We start from the raw sequence: 26008 nt of genomic DNA, 5'->3' as shown, positions 1-26008 counted from the left end.
GAGTGAAAATAAGTCTATTTGAAATACCTAGTGCTCGTGTGAAGCAAGTTAGCCCCTATATGGACATTAAAAGCGGGTATAAAGGCACTGAGAATATGTAAAGAAATTGGAATTTCTAAAAGTAATGAATATCTTGGACTCAGACTATTTCTTGACTTTGTGTTATACAGGAGACCCCATGAAAACTTCTGGAATCCTTTGCATTGTGACACACGATGTGTCTGCCCCACTCACACATAAAGGAAACAGTGGAAAAATTGTGATAAGCAAAGCTAAATCTTGCCCCTCTCCCACCTTAAGTCTCTGCACTTCTTTGCTGCAAGCAATTTTCCCTCGAGCCCAGCTAGAAGTTCAGCCATGTAAAAGGCAGAAGAAGGGGTAGCGGTTTTGCTCTACTTACCAATATGCTCAATTGAAATTTCTTTACCAATCATTTACTCATTCAAAATTGCCTCCACTTTTCTCCCCAAGAGATTACAGATACAGGGACCTAGTTCCACCATAACTGAACATACCTTTGTTGGTCTGTTGAAAAGACAGGAACCTCCCCCTCGGATTAAAAAATTTTTGTATTCTAAAGTGCTGCAGCTTGAGAATTTTCTAGGGTGGTAGACACTGAGAAACAAAGAATTAGAAAATGCTTCACATTGAAGAAAACTTCAGTTTTGACTAAGTTTCCATGAACTTTCCACAAATTTCTTTAAATCTTTTGTTTTCTCAAATAATTCTAATTCCTGTCAACATAGTGACATCTCATCACATTTTGCAATTTTTTAAAGTAGTAGTAGTGGGACTAATCAAATGGCTATGGATCTCTGTTTCTAAATACTTTAGAGCAGTGGTTCTCAAACTTTTTAGAGGCCCTAGAGCAGGGATGTCAAACTCATTTTATACAGAGGGCCAAAGTTAGGATTCATGAGGCCTGCTGAGGGCCAGAAGTGACATCATTAAGCCAAACATGACATTATTAAGCAGATGATGGCCAGAAATAAACAGTTTGTTCTCACATAGAAACCCATTAGCTACAAATGACAGAAGAGAAAATGTGCAAATCTTGCTCATATTTACAAAATATGAGAGAGCCCAATTATAACAGAGGTCGAATAAATTACTTCCGGGGGCCGCATTTGGTCCAATGGCCTTATTTGACACCCTTGCCCTAGAGACTGCTGACTGATTTATAAATGCCAAAGGGTGTGGCTATAATGTTGATTGGCAGCAGTGCCCCCGCAAGTAGCAGCTTGTTTAACCTTTGATGCACATAGCCTAATCTGCCCTGTCAGTTTTGCAAACACCAAAAACTGGGTCACAATCCCACTGTTGGGCCCTGGACTAACAGTTTGAGAACTGCTGCTTTAGAGTAAGCATCTGTTAACACAATGATGGTCCAATCCTATGGGGGCCTTAAAGTGGTAGATCTGGGGATCCATCACTGTGAAGCCTGGGACACTGGTGCAAAAGCCACACCACTGTCATGGATTTTGGGGCCACCTGCACCAGAGGTCCTGCACACACAACAGACAGCTCCCAAATCCCCATGAGAGCAGGATTGTTCGGGATGGGAAGCAGGCCAGGCAGGGAGTGGATATCACCTGCTAAGATCTTATCTTACTTTCACTGCCCCCAAAACACTGAGTCTCCTTGGACTTACACGAGCAAAATATACGGAGTAAGTCTGAGGAGACTCACTGGAGGCCAGGCAGCCTCTGGGAAGGAAAGAAAGAAAAACCTCAATTATGAGCTTATCAATACTTATCTTAGTTTTCTTCCAATTACAATATGCAACAGAACTTGATATTATAATACAGCAGTTCTTTACCAGCTAAATATGGCATCTTTTTCAAACTATGACAAGGATGCCTGCTTAGGGCCCAATTCTGTCTAATTTTCCATCGTTGATGCAGCTGTGTCAATGGAGTGTGTGTGGCATTCTGCGGTGGCGAGGCACTCACAGAGGACTCCTCAAGGTATGGGAATATTTGTTCCCTTGCCTCAGGGCTGCATTACAGCTGCATCGGTGCTGGAAAGTTGGATAGGATTGGGCTCTTACACATTAAAAGTGTATCCTAGGTGACAGAGAGGAGTTGCCATCAAGTGGAGCGTGGCAGGCGAAGGGCCAGAGAGAGGCCAGACCGGGAAGGAATCCAGCTGGAAAGAGGAGTTCTATGAAAGACTAGAACTATTCAATTGTAAAAATCCCTACAGGGGTTTAAAACAGCCTGCCTATGTAAACCGCCTTGGATTAAAGTCTGATGAAAATCTGACAACCAAAGAAAGGCGGTATATAAATACCTGTATAAATAAATCTTGCCATATGTAGCTCTGTGAAAATGAGTTTAATCAAAGGTTCTTAATTTGTTCTGAGCAACTCAAAATGTTTTTGTAAGCTTAAGGTACTGACCCCGTTTCCTCCATGATGCATCCACCCCAGGATTCAGAGCAGTCACATTCTTCTCAGACAAAATGAAAAACAGAAAACAAAGAAGGAAAGTTGTTAATAATACACGAGCAATAAAAATAAATTCTTCCATAAAATGGAAATGAAGGAAGTAGTTTGGCTTTCACAGTGTGGTATATTATATTAGATGAACAAAGGCCCAATCCTATCTAAATCTCCAGTGCAGGGGCAGCCATGCCAATGGCATGTGTGTTGCATCCTATGGTGAGGGGACAGTCATGGAGGCCTCCTCAAGGAATGTTTGTTCCCTTATCGTGAGGCTGCATCGGCACTGGAATAGGATACGATTGGGCCTCCCAAAAAGCTATATCTAGGATAAATAACATGTATAAAACAGATTTTCCCACCTATAGATAACGTCAATTTAAGTAGGCAACTGCATTATGATAAAAATGTTTTAACAGCCCAGTCTTTAATATTAGAGCCAGCACATTTGGTTGTGTTAATGTCGTGAAGTTGCACTGGAATTGTGTTGGTACAATCTATTCCAGAAACAGTAAGAGAGGGAGCCTCAAAAGTATATGGCAGATGAGCTCAGTGCAATTCAACTGTCTCTTCATTGTGGCACTACTTAAAACAAAGAAAACTTCTATATTGTCTCAGAATCACTCTGAGCACCCTTGAAAAAGTATTTCATTCTAAACAAATTAGGCTCAATAAAATACATCTCTATTGCATGATGAAGGTTCCCTTCTTTCTTTTTTTCTGAATTGGTGCCCACTCTCTTTAGCAGCCTATTCTAAATACCTGAGTTCTGACAAAGAAAACTTTATGATCTGGTTGAAGAGAAATACAAAGTGAGGAACCAAATTAGAACAATAGCCAAAAATTTAGTCTATAGAACAATTATAGGCTTCACTTCTCCTCACAAATATAATATTAATTATAATTTGACTAATTAATGAAAGTAGTGTTGAAAATACTATGGTTGGGCTGTGCTTCAGGAACTTGTGTTACAGCACTGCAGTCCAGTTTCAGACCTGGCCCTGTATCATCCTGGGGTGCAGAAGCACAATGCAGCCCCCCCCACCTGGGGATACATATCTAGCCGCTCAGAGTTCCACAAGACATTCGGGATCGCTGTGAAAGCCTTCTGAGGCTTCCAGAGCACTCTTAAACAGTATCTTCAGAGGCCTCAGAAGGTTTTTAGAACAATCCCAAATGCCGCATGGTGTTTCGTCTGCCTGCAGAATGGATCCAGAGGGCAGGAGGAGGCAGCGTTGTGGCACTGCCCTGACAAGGCCCACAGGTGCCAAGCCTGGGGCTTTTGCCCCCCTGCTCCCCCCAGGACCGCCACTGCTGCAGCCTGACTTAAGGCATCACAAAACCTGACATTCTAAAATGAGCTGTCAGACTGCTGGCGGAAATAGCAAGTGGTGCCACCTATGCAGCAGCAACCTTTCTGAGCCTCCAGTGCTGGTACGTCAGCAGTGAGGGGCAGACTGGGGTATTCCATCAAAGGAACCTTGGGGTGGGGAGGAGGCGAGTAGGGGTGGATCCAGCAGTAATAGCCCATGCCAGATCTTATCCCCTCATTTTGAAACCTCTTCCCCCTTTCCCCTCCTCAGACATACACCACAAAAAGAGATGGCATATGACTGAAGAGACCCAGAGGTTTACACAGAGATAAATAAATTTTTTTACTTATCTTGCTTTTGCCCATGTGTCACCACCCCATCACTGGACAGAGTCTGAGTCTTTTTGGTGCAGTTGCATTGGTGCTGGTGGCAAGGGATAAAACTAGAACTTAGGCTGCAATCCTAACCACACTTTCCTGAGAGTAAGCCCCATTGAACAACACAGGACTTACTTCTGAGTAGACCTGGTTAGGATTGCGCCCTTAACTGGCTAAATGTGTATGCTAGTATGCTTATAAATACATGAAAAGAATGTGCAGTAATTCCAGAGCCACTGATACAGACTTTATAATTACTGAATATCAAAACTGAAAAATGTTTGTAAACTCGGTGCAAATAGAAGAACAGAAGAAATTTTATGCCAAGTACATACTTGGTTTTCTGGCTCCTGGCTCCCACTGTATTCCTAGATTCTGAGCCAAACTTTGAGATAGTTCTTGTGCCATTGCCAAGGGAAGGCCATACTGTTGGAAAAAAGTAGTAAGCACACAAAACTACCATAGGTTCCTGCAATTTACAACAAAGCTCCTGTTCCACTACTTATTCTGTAGCTGATCCAGATTAGAAAACATTAACTTGGCAACAAATTCCATTAATCTGAACTAAGCTTACTTTCAAATGTATTTCCACAATAGGCATACTAAACACAAAAACAAAATACATTTTCCTGGAAATGAAGAGGATCTGTATGAACCCAGTTTTCTTTGTTACTATGCAAAATCCCATGCAACTCAGTTGAATTTTAACAAGATAACAATTTTTTCCCAAAATAGTAAGGACCTCCAGAAATGACAGCATTTTGATATACAGCATGGGAAATTATTTTGGGTACTTCTACATAAATGTGTGTGGTATTTTTTTTTTTTAATTAGTAGCTCAATATATTGGCCTGCAGAATAAGTACAGGTGCGCACATGGTCAGTCCATCCATAACATGAGTAGGCTGCCTCAGCAAATAGTGCAGATGGCACCCAGTACTAATTGGTCACAGCTGAAGCTGCCTCACCTTGCCTTCTGTTTTTTCTTGGCCACTCCGCTTTGAAACAGAAAAGCAGATGGGAGTGGAACAAGAAATTTGGGAAAAATGCCATCCCACTTCCAAAAAGAAACAAACACTTCCCTTTTTGGAAGTGGGGTGGTTCTTCTCTCAGCTTCCTTGTCTGAGTCCTATTTGCTGCTCCACCCAAGGCAGAGTGGACGAAAAAGGTAAGAAGAGACAGTGAGTTCGCAGATGAACGGGGGGTAGGGGCGGCCTCCAATGCCATTGCCAGAGATTGTAGTAGTAAAATCAGAGAAGGAGGTCCCGCCATCATCTTGCTGCTGCTTCTCCTTCACTGGTTCTTCTAAACTGACCAAGGGAAGCAACTGCACAACTCAGAGGAGGATGCAGTAGCTAAACAAACAAAAAAAATTCAGGGGCAGGCTGAATTCAAGTGTGGCCTTATGTGTCCAAGCCTCTGCGTGTGTGCGTTCTGCCTGGTGCCAGAGTGCTGGTAAACTGGGGTTGGGTGAAACTGGCACATGTATGCTGATGGGAAGGCAGCAGAATATGGGAGTGGAGTGACAGATCATCTGCTATTTCTGTCAGTGGATCAGCATGGGTTACCCCTGGGTGCACAGCAACCATTGTGCCAAATCAGCAATAGTAGCTCCAACTCTTCATCTCAATAATTGGTACTTTTTCTCTTACTTCTCCTTGACTTTTTAACTCATATGGTTGACTGGTATCTGTGAATCCTTAGAGGAGGTGAGGTAGCATCCTGGATTGTTTCCAGGAGATGGTTTGCAAAGTTTATTGTCACCATAGGACAAACCCTCCGTGGGAAACTCATGCTCCTTTTGGCAGGCACGAGCTGCTGCTATACATGCAGACACAGGAAGATAGCTGAAGGATGATTGACAGTGCTGGAGAAGGGAATGCATGACTTTTTCTACAGATAAACCCCTGCATTGGACTGAATGTGTAGTTACAAATCCCATGTGGGTTGAAACTCATGGTTCTGTTCACAGATGTAGTTTCCACAGGAAATTACACATCTGGTCTGGGCCTAAATTAACCTAAATCTGGGCCTAAATCGTAATAGAGAGAGTATAGTTTCACTTCTCACACAGGGGCTGCCTCATCCATCTAATCTGGATATGAGCACGACTGCATTAAGCATTCATTCACACATACTGTGCTACATTGGCATTAAGAAAAAATGGCAAATAATTTTTGATCAATTATTTTTCAAACTAAGATCTTTCATGATATCTATGAATTTTTAGAGACAATGTGAGAAGTATTCCTAAAAAAAAAAAAAAAAGATACATGATGAGGGAATTATTTAATCTCTCTGTCTGTCTCCCTCTCTCCCTCCCTCCAAAAGGGAAAAGGTTACCTCATTTACTCCAACACCTCTAGTCACAGAACAAACTCCTCCAAAGTAACTCAGACTACTCCTTTTATAATGAAATGTGATATTCCTATAAAGAACAAGATAAAGAAAGGATTAAAAGGGTTATTCTCTTTCTTCTGTAATAAAATTCATGCTCTTGCCAACAACTGCTTCCAGACTATTCCATATCTACTGTATGGATAGCAACTGCTACCTTTCCTATTGGACCCAGTGCTGAATGCAGGGAGTTCCATCCTCCCTGGAACATGATAGCAGCTAAGCACACAACTGCCTGCAAATTCCTACAATATAGCTGGGTTGGGACTCTCCTCCTTTTGCTGAACTTCACTTCTCAGACCCCTTGACTTTGGCATGTCCTTTCATACTCAGTAAAAGGACATGCTGCACAACTTTTAGGCCAAGTGCTGGTAAACTTAAAAAATGAGAGGTGGGGATGGGAGAAAGGAAACTGTAATTATATCTGCTGGGCAAACAGCATTTACCAGATTTATCCTAAGACACTTGAGCTGCAAATCTACATAAATAACTCAACATTATAAACCACCAAGACTGGGCATTGACTACCACCTTCCATCTCCAAAACTTTTTCCTAATACTGTCTTAAAATTCTCTACCATAAATTAATTTGAACAACTTGGGACACAATCCTAACCAGGTCTACTCAGAAGTAAGTTCTCTTTCGTTCAATGGGGCTTACTCTCAGGAAAGTGTGGTTAGGATTGCAACCATACAGACTCAAAATCTGCAATATCTATCGTGAAGTTTATCTTTCTCTATTATCATTATAAATATATTAAGAAGTGTAATAACAGCCCTAAGCAGTAGTTGAGATATCTAGGAAATATAAGTAAGTAGACCAAGAAAGAGCATGAGAGAGGGGTCTTCGGAAAATAGAGATGGTGCACAAAATAGAGCTGACAATACATACGAAAGAAGGTGTACAGCATCAGCATGCTGTTTGATGAAATGCTGCCGATATTTTGAGAAATCATGAAGCGTTTGCCTTGGGTCAGGACGGACATTAATACGATCCCTGTCTGACCAGGTTTCAACAGCAACCAAAACAACCCTGGTATTCAGTTGCTCCTTGTAAATCTGAGGACAGAGACAGGACAGGCACAGGAGTAGAACACTGGGTCAAACATGCACAATTAGCCAATCAGAGTCAGAGGAAGGACAAAGGGAGTGAAGAAGGAGGGAAACATGGGGATATTATTAGCTGATATATATCTAGTTTTTCTTAGCTGATATATCTCTAATTTTTCTAAGAATTAATATTTTACTAAGCTTACAATAAATGCAGCATAACAGAAAGTAAAACTATGTATAATAAATCAGGATCATAACTATGCATAATAAATCAGGAGTTTGGGCTTACCTTGGTAAGTCCTGTTCCTGGTGAGGGAGCATTCCCGACAGGTGGAGTACCCACGTCTCCACCAGGAAAATCAGGAGTTTGGGCTTACCTTGGTTCCTGGTGGAGACGGGGGGATTCCATTTGTCAGGAGTGCCCCTGTCACCACCAGGTAATCTTCACTTCAACATTACTTACCATTTATGATGTGCTGTGGGAAATCATTATGTAATGAAAGAGACTATGATTAAACTATATTCAGTTTTTCTCTTCTATTTACTAGGTGTTGCAGATTGCCTTTAAAGTCCTATATAGCCCAGGACTAGGATACCTCAAGGACCACCTTCCCCCATATAATCTTGCACATCATCTACAAATATCAGATAGGGCTTTACTTAAGGCACTGTTGCCATTTGAAGCCAAGGGGATGGATATAAGGTGCAGAGCCATTTCTGTTGGGGCACCACATCTCTGGAATCAGTTACATGGAACTTCAGAACAGCCCCCTTGTTACATGGTTTCCAGTGGGGTTTGAAGACTAAAGGCCAATCCTATCCAACTTTCCAGTACTGGTGCAGCCACAGTGCAGCCCTGAGGTAAGGGTACAAATGTTCCCATAATTTGAGGAGCCCTCTGTGACTGCCCCCCCAACACAGGAAGCAGTGCATACCCCATTGGCACAGCAGCACCGGCACTGGAAAATTGGATAGGATTGGGCCCTGACTTGATTCATTTGGCAATGGAGGAGGGAGGAATCTTCTAGGAACCCCCCCCTTTAATTCATGTTGCTGCTTTTATGTTGTCTGTGTTTTATATTTTAATATGCTCTTGTACAGTTTTTAAGTGTTTTAACAGTTTTATTCTAATGTTTTTATCTTTGTATTTTTTTTACTTTTATTTTGTACACTGCTTTGAGTACCAGAAAAGTGGTACATAAATCCTTTAAATAAATAAATAAATTGCCAGCAGAGAAAACTGGTGGCTGAGAAGACACTCATTATGCAGACACCTCACCTAAGTAATCATAAAGATCATGCTGCTCACTTCAGGCATGAGTGGAGGGAATTGGACAAATTTATGGAGGACAGGTCTATCAATGGCTACCAGCAATAACTGCTATATGCAACCCCCAGGTTCAGTGGAAGTATGCCTTTGAATACAAGTTGTCGTGGAGATAAGCCATTTCTCTCCTGTCCTCTGATCCATTTATGGGCTTCCCAGAAGCAGCTCATGTCTCCATTTGTTCGGTATTTAAACATAAAGCACAACACCTTTCCTTAGTATAATCTTTGGCTCCTGCTGCTCATTCAGAAAACAATACACTTTAAAAAGCCACCTTAGTTCTTTCTCCCAGTATGTAAATTAGGACTGAGCTGCTGAACCTTCACCAATATTTTGAGGACATTTAAGAGCAAAACAGAAGGTGAAACTGACTCAATTCTTCCACATTTTGGGAGAAGGTGATTTTGAGGATGGGGCACACACTCAAGAGTCCTCCTCCAAATGCATTTCCTGATGGCTGCCACTATTGTCAAATAATACCCAGAATGGTGTTATAGCCACATAAGTACATTCTGAGAGCTCAATCCTATTCAACTTTCCAGTACTGATTCAGCTATGCCAAGGGGGTGGGCACTGCATACCGTGGTGGGGGAGCACTCAAAAACTTCCTTCTGGTAAGGGAATGTTTGTTCCCTTACCTTGGGGCTGCATCGGCTCTGGAAAGTTGGATAGGATGGGGCCCTGAGAGACAGTATGATGAAAGAGATGACTGTCACTGATAAAAGCCACCATTTTTCCCCAGTATATCCTGGAGCACACTTAACAAACATTATTTTGGGACATGGGATGCAATGGTAACAACTGCAGCCAAAAGGCAGCAGAGAGAATATCAGTAAATTCTGTTTCCACTGGAGAAAATGGCTGAAATTGCCACATTAGTTTCATTACCTACAAATGGAGCCATTACATGGGGGGGGGGGGATTTCAGCCAAGCTTTAGTAAAGGCTGCTTAATGAAAACACTTGTTTCTCTTCCACAGTCTAAGAAAGGAACATCCTAAACTAAGCAATGCCCAAGCTATCTTTCTCTATTTCTGTCTTCATTCTGTATCATCCTTATGTTCGAAAAGTCACATGATGATTTATTAGTTGCATTAATTATGGCAATACTTACAGCATCCACAAGGTTTACCACAGACTTTGCAAAGTTGTTTGTATAAGTATGAGATGATCGATGCTTTTTGAACTAAAAGAAAAACATTAATCATAACACAATCAAGATGTTGGCTATTTCCTGTGGATTCCTGGTAATAGAGTAAACAGCTTTTCTACTAATAATATTTTTCTTGTTTATTTATCATGTGTTTTTTGGTTTTTTGGTTTCATTCCACTTATTTAGCAAAAAACCTTTCAGAATGGTTAACATAATTGGAAACACAATTATAATCTCTAAAAATACAGCAAAAATCGAAAGACAGGAAAATGGAGCAGGAGGATAGTAAAAGCCAGGTTAAAGACACATGAAATGCTAACATTATGTAATCAACAATTTTTTTTTTTAATGAAAGTGAAGTTCACAAAACTAGGGCGAATTTCTCCGTAACATTTAACTGCAACATTGCCACATCAATTACACTTTCAAAAGTTATTTAAGTCCTGAAATTGTTATCCTGAAGCCACTTTATGCAGCTTGTTCTCTATGCCTGTTGTCTTAGCCTCAAGTGAAACAATCCTTTTACTGGATCAACTAGCAATCACAAACTAGCATGCTCTTTGGACAGTAAGCCTCAGTTAATTAGAAGAGGCAGTATAGCCACTGCAATGGCCACAAGTCCCCAACCCAGACATAGGCAGTCATGCCTCAAAAACACGTTGTGACCTCCCCCCTCCACACACACAAATGTTTTTTAAAGTAGAGGAAAAAACATTTCACCCCCCAAAATTTTTCTGTCACTTGAAAAGTCCATGGTTAAACATCAGGATTACCTTTCTAGCCTCTCCTGTCTAGAGACAACTAACTGCTTTTCTATGTTGTTTTTACATGATTTTATTGCAAGCAATCCTCAGCACCCTTTTATGACAGACCCCTGCTAACCCGGCAAAGAGGCATCTCTTAAAGTGGTGTCCTCTTCTATTTAGTAGAGGGAGACCAACTGTCCCTCTTCATGTAATGCGAAGGGAGTGCTGAAATCCTCTTTTCTGTTTGGTAACATTACAGTGGCAAATTTCTATAACCACTGAATTTGTCAGGTTAGCGCTTGGTTCCCATCAATTAACATTGACACAGTAGATTTGCTTCTAAGTAATTTTATTAGAAGCTTTACAACAGTTAGCCAAGCTCACAAAGGGTTAATAGTTAACTATTAAAGTATATTCTCCAGTAGGTTTGCTCCTCAGTGGTGCTTTCCAGATGGTCTTCAGGAAACACTTTTGATGTATCTCAGCTTCTACTAAAGTCTCTGAACTGCAGTTTGTCTTATAGAAACTGTCTCTCTCCCCAACATTCTTTTCCAACTGCCCTTTTAACTGCCCAGCTACTTTTCCCAACCACACAAAGTTCTCTTTCCCTAGAATGTCAACTTGTTTCTTTCATCCCATCCTGCTTCCTGGGTACACAACATCAATGCTGTTCCTTGCTATCCCCTGGTGCCATAGTGCAGGACAACCCAAAAGCTTTGCCCCAAAAGCACACAGCTCCCATCATATAATCTTGTCTAAGCCTTTCCTCCCTCTATAGCAGTGGTTCTCAAACTTCCCAGGTGATTTATTCCAGGGTTAAGTCTTTGCAGTGACGGGGGCAGCAAAGCGATCCCCAGGATCCTGCTATTTTTTAACAAAACATACGTACTCCCACGGTTCAGGGGATGTGGGGAGCCCCGCGGAGGGCTTGCAGGGCTCCCTGCAGCTTCTAAACAGAGAAAGTGGCAAGCGCAATTAAACCGGAAGTGGGTTTGATGGGGACCAAGCGCAAACCTGACAAAGCCAGTGTTATAGAAAGAGGCCACGGTAACGTTATCAAGTGACAAAGGTGGATTTCAGGATCACTTTTGCATGACAGGGACAAAAGTCCCCTTCCACGGAGGAGATCGCCAGGCTTGGCCTAGCGTGACTGTGTATGCGCAGGCTAGTTACAGTTCCTACATAATCAGGTGGGTTTTTTTCATCCTCACTGTTAATGCATGTGTAAAACTTTTCCGAACATCTCCAAATTACATGGTCTAGCTTTCTGCACTGATTTAAGTGGAAACTCTGGAGACTTACTGAAATCAAATACTCAAATATGTTCTTACTTGTTTTTTCTGAATGTGCTTCTGTTAAGAAAGTAGCACTGAATTTTTTAAAGTTTACATAGTGTTATACTCTTTATGCTAAGATTTGCTCAGGGTGTTAAAAATAAATACTCAGAGATGGTCACATAGCTCACCAGAAGCAGCTGCGTGCCTGGCATAGGGTTTTATGGGGCAAATGCTCCAGGCGCCGGCTGCTGGGACCCCACAGAAGCCTCTCTGAGGTGGAAACTGTGCTTCTGGTTTGCTGGAAGCACAGTTTATAGTGATGGGGAACCTCACAGAGGTTTCCTCGGCGCAGGAGGAGGTCGTGCAAGGCTCCGTGAGCCTCTAGTGAGTGGGGGGGGCGGATTTCTGCCCGGGGGGTAGCAGTAGCTCGCAGGGAAGCCATCACGGAGCTTTACCCTGGGCACAGGGCTGCGGAGGCCTGCGGCTGACCAGAAGTTAACTTTAGGGTGGATGTTAAAAAAAAAAGGAAGGGTGGGGAAGGAGAAAAGATGTTTGGCAACTCCAAGAGAGTAGCCATATGAGTTTCAAGCACAGTGGGCTCGGGAAGTTACACTAGATTTCTTGTAGCAAAACTCCAAGAATAAAGGGCACCCAGTTGAGGACCCAAACCTATTCAATTTTCCAGTACCAGTGCTGCTGTGCCAATGGGATATGCACTGATTCCTGTGATGGGAAGGCAGTCACAGAGGCCTCCTCAAGGTATGGGAACATTTGTTCCCTTACCTTGGGACTGCATTGAGGCTGCACTGGTGCTGGAAAGTTGGAGAGGATTGGGTCCTGAGGCTCCATGTGGCACATTAATCATCGGTTTATCACTCACTCTAAGGAACACTATGTAAGAAATTTATTTTACTGATATAGTCTTAGTGAGATCATGGCTATGGTATGTGTGGCTATAGAGGCTATCATCACAAGCTCCTGCACTAAAAAATTTGCCAGTATACCATGGCCTTAGAGAGGCCATTAGCACATCCATTCCTGTGCCAGGTATTCCAGTGTGCTGTGGCATTGCAGTGCCAGATTCAGGTGTTCCCTCTTCCTGGATTCCTTTAACAGTAGACACAAAGGAACTAATTTGGTCTTTGCTCTATTAATAATCATATTTGTATTCTGCCCTACCTTCAAGGACCCCATACCTGTGCAGAGTTTCCAATTCTTAAAGAAGGGTTAGAATTATAACGTTGACTCTGTTAGTAACAAGTGCTTTACAAGTGTAAAGAAGAGATAAAAACATTAAAGTATTATTAGGTAATTCAATACTTAGATAACATTAATATAAATAATAAAATCAACTTACCATTTTATGGTCATTAACAATCATGAGTTCCAGGTATTTCATTTCATCAAATATGCTACGTGGTGCCTGTAAGATTTTAAAAGTCACAAGAAATATAACTCACAAAGACTGAAGTCCTATGTAAACTTACTTTGGAACAAGACTCATTGAACACAAGGATCCATACTTCAAATAAACGTGCACATAGTCACACTGCAAATAGTAATATGAAACAGCATCTCTTCCATAATATCACTATCATATTTGAACTATGGTGAACTATTTCAGTCCAAATTAATCAAAGTACAAATTTTCTTCATTCTGTACTTTGAGGGCAGTTACTGCAGAAAGGAAAGACAAACAAAAATTTTTATGTTTTTAAGGGCCCAATCCTGTGCTTTGTGTGCTGGCTTACCACCAGCACGCACTGTTGCAAACATGCCATGAGGCACACTTGCTAGCAGTACCATGGGCCCAGCGCTGGAGCTAGCCCAGAGTGAGCCCTCACTGGGCCAGCTCCGGCACTGGGTCCGTGTTCCTCTGAGACAGCAGAGTGCAGGCATGGGAGGAGGTGGGGGGCGGGTGGAGTTCTGAAGTGAGGGGAAGGTGGAGAGGAGGCATGGCAGGGGAGGGAACGGGGTAGGACCAGTGGAGCTGAGTTCCGTTGGATCTGGAGCCCCGTGTTGGGCTGCACGGCCCTTGACAGGCCTCCTTGATTCTGTGCCAGCTAAAGAGCCACCAGAGAATTGAATGACCCTATTGCAGGGCTACTTCCCTCACCTGGTGGAAGGGGAAGAAAAACCCCTTCCCCCAAGGAACTGCTAGCAGCTGCCCAGTGTGCACAGGATACCACAGCAGCCATTTTCAGTGCCGCAGCAGCCCCATGCGCCAGATAGCTCAGGACTGGCCTGCTAGACAGGTATATCAGTTCAAATTTTTGTACAAAAACTCAGACAGTCTAAAAATCCAGTCTACTGTTGAACTAATCAACTGACAAAGATGTTTGAAATGCTTATTTTTAAAAGGCATCTAATTTTAATAAGCTGGCTGCAATGTTTTATGAACCAATGTAAAGTATATTTTACAAAGTAATGCGGCAATCTCCCCCACTGCTGCAAGAGCTTAAACCCCACTGAGAACAAAAGTGATTTGTTTTCAAGTAAACATGTTTTGAATGAAGTACAAGTCTCACTAATTTTAATTGAGCTTGCTTCCAAGTAATTGTATTTAAGCTAACAGGATCAATATATTATAATTATACAGGTGTGCACTCATTGATGGCTACCACTGGTCAGGACGTCCCACCCCCCAAGCCTCCAAAGCTGAGGGGAGCTCTGCTCCACTCGCCTTCAGAGGCTTTTCTGAGCCTCCCAGAGGCAGTGCATATCTGCACGCTACATCTGCAAGGTTCAGAATGCCCCAATTGCACAAGAGACATGATTTTCTGTTTCCCAGAAGAAACTGGAAGTTGCATCTCTCACACAATTCCAACATTCTGAATCTGTCAGAGGCAGCGTGCAGAGGTGCGCTGTCCGTGGGAGGCTCAGAAAAGCCTCTGGAGGTGATGGGAGCAGACCTTTCCCTTGCCTTTGGAGACTTCGCATAGTGTCAAGCCCCACTTGACAACAGGGATGCTGGCACAACTGTATGATAATAATCATAGTCAGGAAATGCAAGAGAGACTGTCTATGATACAGTTGAAATAATCAGCACCAGGGTCCCCTCTGCAGGTGTGACTTAGCAATTCATGGCTACCATGGTAACCATGGGGACAGGACATGGTTTTTGCAGGACAGGATGAAGGTTATTCATGGGTAGGAGAGTTTATCACAGAGGGATCACTAGCAGGTAGCGCTTAGCTCTTCATTGACTTCTGACCTCCAAACAGAGGAGGTCCACTATTAGGATGGTCCACTCCAAGAGGATTGTGTACTCCCATGGTTTCTAGATGGCTCTCCATAGTTTCCAGTTGCCTGGGCTGGCAACTCTAGCGAAGCACTGGTCACCTTCTAGTGCAGTCATTTTCAACCACTGTGCCGTGGCACACCAGTGTGCCGCAAGTGGTCCACAGATGTGCCACAGGAATTTGAGGGAAGGTCATTTATTAATAGGACCAATAGGGATATGAGGCCCTCACTGGGAACATGGTGCGCCTTGACAAATATTATCAAAAACCTGATGGTGTGCCTTGACAATTTTAGTGCCTTGTCAGTGTGCTGTGAGATGAAAAGGGTTGAAAATTGCTATTCTAGTGCAAGAAAATGACCCAGACAGTTGACACAGTTGTTCCAACACATCCTCTGGTTTGATGGAACTTTCATCATGTCCTGCAAAACCCAGCTCCAGAGAATGTCCTGCCATTTAAGTAAAGCCTGATACTAATTGAGATAGACCCAATGGTTACCATGGTAGGTCACTGCATGGCCAGAGGGGAGTCACACTGCAAATCCTATAATGGTATGGAAGCTGACTGTTTAAAAAATATTTCATTTAATATAGTTTTATTGTGTACTTTAAAAGCAAAAATCTTGTGATCTTGTGTGGCATTACTGACGTCATAACACTCACAGCCCTCTTTCTTCTTCTTAGTGATTGCAATTCAGACAAGAAGGGCAATTCAGAAGTGGAGCCAGTATCTATAGAAGATAAAATTAGTAATAAGAAGTTTCAACTTTATTAAATTAAACTTTAACAGTACAAAGCATGTAACAATAGAGGCGAAAATTAAAAGTAGTTCTCCTGTTAGGGATTACTGGATGAGGTTCAGTGGCTGACACCTGAGAATGTGGACAGGATATTTGGATCTCCTCTTGACATGATTTACTTACTTGAGTAATATCAATCTTGTTTGGTTTTAGCAAAGCTAGAAGTTATGGATTCTTATTATTAACCCCTCATTAAGGGATCTCAAGGATAGGATTGGGCCTTTAATCAATCAATTATTTTTGAGTCTAGCAATAATTTGCACTAGGTGGAGGAGGCAGCAGAGAAAAAGTCCTTAAAAATCAATTCAGAATAGATATGTCCAAAATTCATTTCTCTGGGGAAAATAACATACTAGTGCATGGAAATTAAACATGTTTGTGTTAGATAGCAGTGTAGTATTCCACCATAAATTTCCATCAGTATGATGAGATACTTGTTACAACAAAAAGTTACACTTAATTTGTTTTTAATTGTATTTTAGCTTTAATAATTCTGAGATTTTTTAAAGATTATAAATAATGTCATACCGAGCTCTTCCAATTCCTTGGAGGTATTTGTTCCTGGTATTCTCCTGATGATATGTGGCCTACCCATGCTTTTCTGGAACAAGAGAGAAAAATGTGCTTATCATATCAGTGATACAAATTTAAGCATACAGGTATAACCTAATCATTCGTGGATTTTTCACCCGCTATTTTATCAATGTGATGAGAAGGGGCCTTTAAATTAAAGGAAAAAAGTTGTTAAACAATAACTTCGTTAATGCAAAGAGGGCAGCCGGCGCACAATCCATCAATCATTCTCTCTTCAGGCACTTAGAACAGCTTCACCCCAAGACAAAGCGACCCCTCCCTGAGTATGGGAAAGAAAGATAATCACTTTGCTCTGGGTGAAGGGAGGGGTCGCTGGCTCAGAGTGAAGTTTTTTGAAGGGCCTGGAGAGAGACTGATAGATTGTCTGCCTAATGACACTGTCTTACGTCACAAAGGTGAGCAAGGCTGTTTTTAAATTGCCTAGCAAAGGGACATTGTTTTTCAAATGAATTTGCTTTAATGCGATTTTTGCCATCCACATGAGTTCTTGGAACAGAACCCTTGCAAATAACGAGACTAAGCCTGTACGTTGTTCTAACATATGGAACATTTTTACAGCTTTGTCTAAATACTACACCTGAAGCTTCACTATCATATTATATATTTATCAACATACATAAGAGTATGGTATTTTCATAAAATAATTCAAATGTCAATAATGATACCACAGGATATAAAATTCAATTACAGATTTATTTTCCTTAAACATTTGTCTTGTGCACAACATGAAATATAACTCTCCAAACCTGGCAGAAATTTGGGCTGGCTCTGCACGCAAGGAATGTAGTACACTCCACACATTTTTAAATGGGGGAACTCAAAGGGCAAAAAGGGAAGAAGCTGAGGAAGAAGTTGAGTGAAAAGCCAGTCTGTACGTTTGGAGGACTTGGCTGGGACCGAAGGGGCTTCAGTCAGGTCCAAATACAATGTAGCAATAACCATGTTCCAAAATTTTTGAAAACACCCAGGAGAAAAAACTCTTATCACAACACTTGGAGCAATTTTCTTCCTTCTCAGACTATTCATTCTCTTATTCAGAAAGAACTGAGGAATCATCAGAGATCATGGAAGGTGATTTAGACCTGTGAAAATTTGTTGAAAAGGAAAGCATTTGGGTCTTTTGAGAACAGGCCCCTCCATGGAAGGTAGTGAGACCAATACCTTAAAAGGGGAGAGGCACCTTGGGAGACCAAAAGGCTAGTGAAAAGCTAAGTAGAGAGATGGGCAGCCCAATCTTACGACCCAGCAGCACCCAGTGGTACGGCTGCACAGAAACGGCCACTGCTGTATCCAAAGGGGCTGTGGTCAGGAGGGGGCATAGGATTTGATGGCAGCCTTTGTGGCAATCTTCACCCCTCCCAGATCCCTCCCGACCACCCTCCCAGAGGCAGAGTTCTTCCCTCCCCCACCTTCCCCTGCCTTGAAAAGCCTCACAGCTGGTAGCACTTGCTGCTGGCCACTCCCCACCATGGTTTCTGATTGCTTTTTTTATACAGGAGCTCCCCGCACACCCTGGAGGCCAGCGCAGGAATTGGTAAGTAAACCCCTTCCCCGATCAGCCCCAGTAGCAGCATGATCCTGGGGGTCACGTCACTGCCTTCCCCCTTTCCCTGACCCTTAAGGGGCCAGAGGTAGGGCTTCTCAGGGTGGGGCATCGCAACATCCTAGTTTGAGAAACTCAGCTGTAAGCAGCACTTTTTTTCTAATGGAATGCGGGGGGACGGAGTTCCGGCACCTTTTTGCAGGGGCCCCTCCCCTTTGGAGGCATTCTGGGGGGGAGCAAAATAGAGGCATTCGATGGGTGGGTTGCTGGGGGGTGCAGGGTGGGCGGGTGCCTTGCCCCTGCCTGACCGCACAACGACCCCCTCCTGCCCCATCTCCACGCTCTCGCCTGAGCCCAGCCTGCCTCCCCTTCCCCCGCACTCTGCTTCCCAGCACAGCTTCCAAGCTGGTGGAGGGTGCGGGGGACATGCACCGACGCCAAGGAGGAGGATGGACAGCCAGCCAGCCAGCCAACCAGGGAGACAGGCTGCAGCACCCACAGAACGCCCAGGTACTGGCTTGGCAGAGGAGGAGGGGAAGGACGCTGGCTGGTGCAGCCCCCGTGCCAATCTGCAGCACGAGCCTAGGTGTGTCTATTCAGAAGTATGTCTCATTGTGCTCAATGGGGCTTGCTCCTGGGAAAGGGTGCATAGCCTTGCAGCCTGAGAGCCCAAGCATGTCTACTCAGAAGTAAGTTCCATTGTGTTCAATGGGGCTTACTCCCGGGAAAGTGTCATAGCCTTGCAGCCTGAGTAGACAGGCAAAGGAAGGGCTCTGTGGCTCCCAGGAAAGTCCCACACTTTCCTGGGAGGAAGCCCCTCTGCCGCTAGTGGGACTGACTTCTGAGTAGACAGGCACAGGAGGGGCTCTGAGGCTGCAGTCCTGTCCACACTTTCCTGGGAGGAAGCCCCACTGCCTCTAATGGGACTGACTTCTGAGGAGACAGGCACGGGATTGGGCCCTGAGGCTGCCATCCTATCCACAGTAAGCCCCATTCACTAAGGTGGACTTCTGAGTAGACATGCATAGGATTGGGCTCTTAGGCTGCAATCCTAGGCACTTTCCTGGGAGTAAGCTCCACTGACTAGAACTTACTTCAGAGTAGACATACCTAGGATTGGGCTCTTAATCCTGGCAGAGATATATATCTGCACCTGTTTTCACATGCTAAGGGCAGGTGAAAAGGGATTCTACATGTGTACAACATGCTGTCCAGCCTTGCCAGAGATCCTCCTCATCCTTCCCCCACAAGCATGCCCTCCGCCAGCCAGCGTTTGCAGCTCCTCTCCAGCAATGCACAGCAGCTGCTCAGGGTAGCAGAGAACATACAATTACATGCCAAGCACCTTCCCAAAGACACAGAGTATTCTGATACCTGAATTAAACCATATTTAATCGCTTGTTTGCAAATGTAGCTGTTTCTATGTGCACCTAAGGACCCCTCTCATGTAAGAATTCCTTTTTTGTTCTTACTCCCACAGTTGCTTAGAGTAATTTTATTGCATGGAACTCATGTAAGCCATTTTTCGGAATCCATTCACTGCTTCCTCTCCTCGAAGTAGTGCCACACTACATACTACACGCTACAAGTGCACCTGTACAGTATTTTTCCCCATGTGTAGAAAAAATAGCTGGGGGAAAGGGGATGTGGAGATTGACAGCCCAATCCTATGCATGTCTACTCAGAAGTAAGTTCATCTTTAGGGGGGAACTACATAAAAAATATTTTATTTCTCCAATAACAAATGGTTTAAAAATAAATAAATAAATAAATAAAAGATTAACAAGTTGTGAGTTCCTGCACCTTTTTATTTACAAAAAAAGCACTGGCTGTAAGTATTTATTTAAAACAAAAGAATTACACATGTGGTATTAAAACTTCTAGCAGAAAAAATGCATGAACAGAAAAACAGGCACTACTGCATAAATAGATCAGGTTGTAGTATTTATTTATTAGCAGAATTTATATCCCACCTTTCCACTCCAGAAATGAGTACTCAAGGCGGCTAAAGTATTTGTATAAAGTATAAAGTTATTTAGGGCGCAATCCTAACTTACCCTGGAACAGGCAAGTCAACTGGCCTGCACTGTATTCATCGCAAGGTAGGTGCGGGCTGAAGCACAATTCAAAGGGGATAATTTCCCCCTTACCTCATGCTGCACGACTCCCATCCCTATGGGTCTACTTGGATCTGCACCCGCAATTTCGCAGGTGCAAATCTGAGCAGCCCATGTAACACATCTTGGACCAGAGATGGGGGTGGGGATTTGGTCCAAGATGTTGCAACCAGTCCCATCCCCCCCTTCCCGGCCTGATCCACCTCACGATCCACCCTCCCCCACCCATAAATGTCCCACCCCCATCCCCTGGCCTGACTTGGCTGGCACATACTCTCCCTCTCCAGAAGAGGATCCAGTGCTGGCAGGCCAGAGTACGTCCTTGTGCTGGCCTCGCTAGCTCTTAAGTAGCCACCAAGGTGCTTTATAGCACATTTGCAACACTCAGAAACTGTGGCAAGGGACTTCCACCAGCTCAGGGGTAAGTTTGGATTACTCTGCCCATAATATACAGAATTCTCTTCCTCTATTTAGACATGCATGTAATAAACCAAAATAAGATCAATCAAGGTCAGTATTAACTTACCGCATTGTGAGTCAAGTCCACAGGTTCTATCGAATATACATAAGTATTATCTTCAAACATGCCACTAGAATATAAACATAAAGAGAGGAGCTATAATAACAGCAATTCATTTTATTGAGGCACCTTTCAAATCATAAGTGCTGTGCCCCCCCCCCCAGGCATGCCACAGACTAGCATAGTTATCTGATAAGTTGTTGGGATTCATTAATTCATATTAGACAGCTCACACTAAATTTTTTTAAGGCAATACAGCACTGCAAATATACCAACCACTATGAGCTGGGAGTCCTTCTCTTATAGGAATCCATAAGCAGACTTTATTAACTATAGGAGATATAGTGTAATATGTTCATGCAAAATAGGTATCTTCTATTCATGAAGCAGTATTAATAAGACTCCAAACAGTAGTAACCAAACACGCTAGCAAGAAAAGCCACTAACTACTACAGGGATTCTTAACTGTGGGTATCCATACCCCTTGGAGTATGCGAACTAAATGATAGGGGTGTGGGACTTGATCTCTGAACTATTATTAACTATCACCATTATCAATATGAATTGAGGCATTCTATTCCTTGGTATCAATCAATACATAAAGTAAAACCAAGCTATTGACATCTAGTGAATATTGACATCATACTGGTACCTAACAGGACTGCTGCTGCTGATTTCAGACAAAGGGGCATGGAGACATACTGGACAACCCTTTGGGGGGGTCTGTAATTGTAAAAAGGTTAAGAAGCCCTGAACTAGTACAATAATGGGATTCTTATCAATAATGTCAATACTTACTGGAGCCCATTACATGTAGAAAGCGCTACTTTGGAGTTCTTCATTCCTCTGATATTCCCATGATAATAACAATGTTCTCCTCCCTAAGAATTAACAGGCATGTTTAATTGAAGATTTTGCCATACAGCTTTCAAGAGGTTAGCACATACACAGAGTACCCAAGTAAAGTATATCCCTCTTAGTCACCTGGGACTATTAATAAGGCCATCATAGTTATATTTAAGATTATATTCTTATACAATGATTTTTTTTTTTAAAGAAAAAGGACAATGCGTCATTTCTAGGATCTGAAGAAACCATGTTCATTTGAGGGGGAGAACAGAGTAGATACTGCTAACATGTCAAAAAAAATGAAAGAGATAACCAATCACCGAAATGTCCTTTTATGAACATAAGTCTCCACGTGGGGAAAAAAGACGAGGGAAGACACCCAGATAAGAACAAAACAAAGACAGAAACCTCAGGGTATTCTATTTTGTAATACAACTTGCAAAATTTCTTATTACTGTTGTGCCCGATGAAGTTTTTCTTATTTAAAATCAAAAAAGTATTGAATAAATGTATACTTTGTGCACCTATTATTCATGTTTAGATAGTGCCTTTCCTAATAGCTACGATGGAAACATAGGGAATAACTCTTATTTAAAATCAAAAAAGTATTGAATAAATGTATACTTTGTGCACCTATTATTCATGTTTAGATAGTGCCTTTCCTAATAGCTACGATGGAAACATAGGGAATAACTCTCTTTTAGTACAGAACTAAAAGTACAGAAGAGAGTCCTAATTTCACTCCAGACATGAAACTGTTTAAAGAACAGAAAGGCCAAGTGCCTCTGCAGTCTGTCACATTTTCAGGAAGATTCTACACTGCAGCCTGAGCACTGCCAAACACTAATTAAACCAGTCATGAAGAAATAATTAAGCTTGCAGTACAATCCTAGGCATGTCTACTCAGAAGTAAATTGCATTATGCTCAGTGGGGCTTACTCCCAGAAAAGTGCGCATAGGATTGTACACTAATGGTCCAATCCTAATCACATGGGGTGCCAGCGCAGCAGCTGCTGCGCCAGTTCTAGGTGTCACAAACAAGCTGTAAAGCACGGCTGAGGCACATGCAAGTAAGAGGTGCCAGCAGGAAGGCTAGTAGCATCCTGCCGGCACCAGATTCAAAGCTGAAGCCACTGGTGCTGGTAAGTACAGCACCAAGCAGCGTAGGGGCAGGGGGGAGGGCAGAATGAAGGTGTGGGGGGGGTGTAGAGGAGGGCAGAATGGTAGCAAGATTGGCAGAGGCTCTGTCATCCTATTCCCCCTCCTGAGCCTTTTCCCGCTGATGCGAGGCTTCTCAGATTTGCACTGATCCAAGCAGCGCACTGGGCAGGCTGGAGCTCTACAGAGGGTAAGGGAACAAATGTTCCTTTACTCTGAAGAGACCTCCAGCCTGCTCAAATCAAATAGCAGATACAGTGTGGCCGTACAGCCCCACTGGGCCGACACCTGATAGGATTGGGTTGCCTGTATATATAGCTTTAATAACAACTTGTTTCTTAATGACTTCATCTCAGATTTAGATTTCATTATACAGAGAGGGAGTCCAAACTAGCAGTTTGCACCAGTTTGGACTTCATCAAATATATCTAGAATTAAAATCTCTCTTTTTATAACTGAGAAATGCAACTATTTTTGATGTCCCATGCAACATATCCATTTTGCTTTTGGAACACAAGTAATGGTACGTGCTGTGGAACATGTGGACCTCAAGGTTCCTATCAGTATTTCCAAATCAATTCGCTCTCAAAATATCCTCCAGGAAATCTAGATCAAGTTACTGCAGCATGCAAAGATGACCCATTTGCTGAGTCTAAAGTTCTATATAATCCTAAAGTAAGACTCATGATTCAGCAACTGCAATGCTGCTGGCAATGCAGCTGATAGTTCCTTTAGCTTTGAATAAATGCCAGGAAGAATTGTTCCCTGACTTTATTTAGCTTTTCTGCAAGCTCCTTTGAAGGCCTGTGCAGATGTAACACTCAAATTTTCTGTATTATTTGCAGATGTTCATATGGGTGGGACAAACCTTTCTTCCAAGAAACAGGAGACAGTGGGCCTGTTCAAACATTTACCAACACTTGCACAACTTTGACAGATATTGAGATTTAGAGCAGTCTTGGAATTCACATGTTCATCACTCTCCTCAGCTCACAACCAAAGAGAACATCTGAAGATATCACCAAAGATCAACAGAGGGGGCCTTCCTGCACGTGCCACCTCTGGCAGAGGCCAGATTGACAGCAACAAAGAGTAAGGCTTCCCTGAGGTAGCACCTTTATTATGGAACTCCCTCCCAGTGGGATTAAGAAATGTCCCTCTCTGTTAGCCTTTCAGCAAGGGCTGAAAACTTTCCTTTTCCTCTTGAACTTCCCTTATGACAGCCCAATCCTGACCTGCCCTGGGCGCGCAGCTTCGGCAGTTGCATCCTGTGTATTTCAGGCTGCCGCAGGCGGCGCCTCAGAAAAAGGGGACTTTTGTCCCCTTCTCCTGGGTAAGGGACATAGCCCTGCAATGGGGCTACTCACTTTACCACCAAATAAAAGGTCAGCAGTAAGGTAAATGCGTTAGTAGAGGGTGCCGAGCCCCACACAAATAGACAGGATCCGCCTCTCTGCCTCCCAGCTCCCTCCCCCAGCATCCCTCCCGCCCACCCTCTCCCCAACCCCCGCCTCCCCATCACACCTCCTCTCTGCCCTCCACCCGCCTTCCCATCACGCCTCCTCCCCACCCCCCTCCCTGCCCCCACTTACTGTGCCACGGCTCGGCAGTCCATGAGACCACCGAGCAGTGGAGGCTTGGCACCCGGCTGGTGCTAGCTTGGCGCTAGCTCAGCACCTGCCAGCACTGGGCTAGCACGGGCAGTAGCCCAGCGGTATGCCTCCAGCGGTGCGTGCCGGTGGGAAACTGCTGCACCGAGCCCAGGATTGGGCTCTTAGCTGCTTTTGGACTTTGTTGCTATATCCCATATTTTGTTTTAAAGTTTTTTTATTACTCTGTTCTTTATGACTATTTTATCATTATTGCACATTGCACTTCATTCCTATTTTTGCATTCTATTGTTTTTCCTCTATATGGTATGCTTCCTTGAGTGCTCTGTTTATTCACAGGAAAGGTGGGATAAATCAGTAATTATATATATTATTTGCCAAAAGCAGAGACACAGAGCCCAATCCTGTGCTTGGCAGCACGGCTTTGTGCCACTGAGCACTGTCGCAAACATGTCATAAGGCACGTTTGCAAGCATTTCCACCGGGCTCCTGCCTGTGCTAGGCCAGCACTAGCCAGTGCTGGGCTAGCACGAGGCGGTCGCCCAGCCTCCATGGCTCAGGGGTCTCATGGACCGCCGAGCCACGGTGCGGTAGGCAGAGGCGGGGACGGGGGTGGGGAGGAAGCCAGTGGGGAATGGAGAGAGGGCAGCGGGAGGTGTGACACAGAGGTGTGACGTGGGGAGGGCGGCGGGCTGGAGCTGTGCCGGGGGGAGGGAGGGAGGCAGGTCCACAAAGCTCCGCTCAGCAGAATCCAAGGCACACGCAGAGGGCTTGGCGCCCTACACGAGCACCTTTACTGCAGACATTTCGGTCAGTGGTAAAGTGAGTAGCCCCACTGCAGGGCTGCTTACCTTACCCGGGGGAAGGGGACAAAAGTCACCTTCTCCAGAGGCATCTCCCGCGGTAGACCAGGACGCGCAGGATCCAGTGGCAGCTGTTCTTGGTGCCGCCAAGCCTGAGCACCCCAGGCACCTCAGGATTGGGCTGACATTTGGCGCCAATGCAATTCAAGTTGTATTTTGAGAAATATAGTGAAACTAACCATATTCAGGATTTTTAAAAGCTTTCCACACTGAATAAAAATGCCAAAAAGGTATTATAGTAGTCTTACTTGACAATATACTTTAGGATTGTTGCTCTTTTTAACAGTGTTATTTAACAAAAAACAGGGGTAAAGTTTTTGAACTTGTTCTGAGAATTTTGTTAAATGTTTAGGCAATGTATTTTAAACTTGACTCATATGGTTAGGTTTGAAGTCACAATAAGAAACCACTTCCCTTCTGCTATCAGCCCCACAATGAGCATGGCAATTCTGATCACTCTAGAAACTATTAAAACAGCAGCTTACTCTCAAAGAAGTAATCTTTCCCCTTTACAAAGCAACTCTGCTATGAGAGAACATCTGAGTGCATGCAAATGCACAGCAAGATTTTAAGAGACTTCAAATTTTTCAACATTCATTACATCCTTTTCAGTTACGTGTTTGTAGTT

General features: G+C 43.4%; 1 protein-coding gene across 1 annotated transcript in view; it reads right to left on the bottom strand.

Annotated features, from left to right (window-relative positions):
* Window positions 1-26008, bottom strand: part of ADAM23 (ADAM metallopeptidase domain 23) — a 105683-nt gene that overhangs the window by 46093 nt on the left and 33582 nt on the right. Inside the window, 11 exon segments of the mRNA XM_066621966.1 lie at window positions 516-615; window positions 2402-2453; window positions 4469-4559; window positions 6477-6561; window positions 7423-7589; window positions 10024-10095; window positions 13443-13508; window positions 15990-16057; window positions 16655-16727; window positions 20907-20970; window positions 21699-21781. Of these exon segments, the coding sequence (XP_066478063.1) occupies window positions 516-615; window positions 2402-2453; window positions 4469-4559; window positions 6477-6561; window positions 7423-7589; window positions 10024-10095; window positions 13443-13508; window positions 15990-16057; window positions 16655-16727; window positions 20907-20970; window positions 21699-21781 (921 nt within the window).

Source organism: Tiliqua scincoides, chromosome 1 (genome assembly GCF_035046505.1).
Source record: "Tiliqua scincoides isolate rTilSci1 chromosome 1, rTilSci1.hap2, whole genome shotgun sequence".
Taxonomy (NCBI): domain Eukaryota; kingdom Metazoa; phylum Chordata; class Lepidosauria; order Squamata; family Scincidae; genus Tiliqua; species Tiliqua scincoides.
Note: the sequence above shows the minus strand (reverse complement) of the source record. Positions and strands in the feature narration are given on the sequence as shown.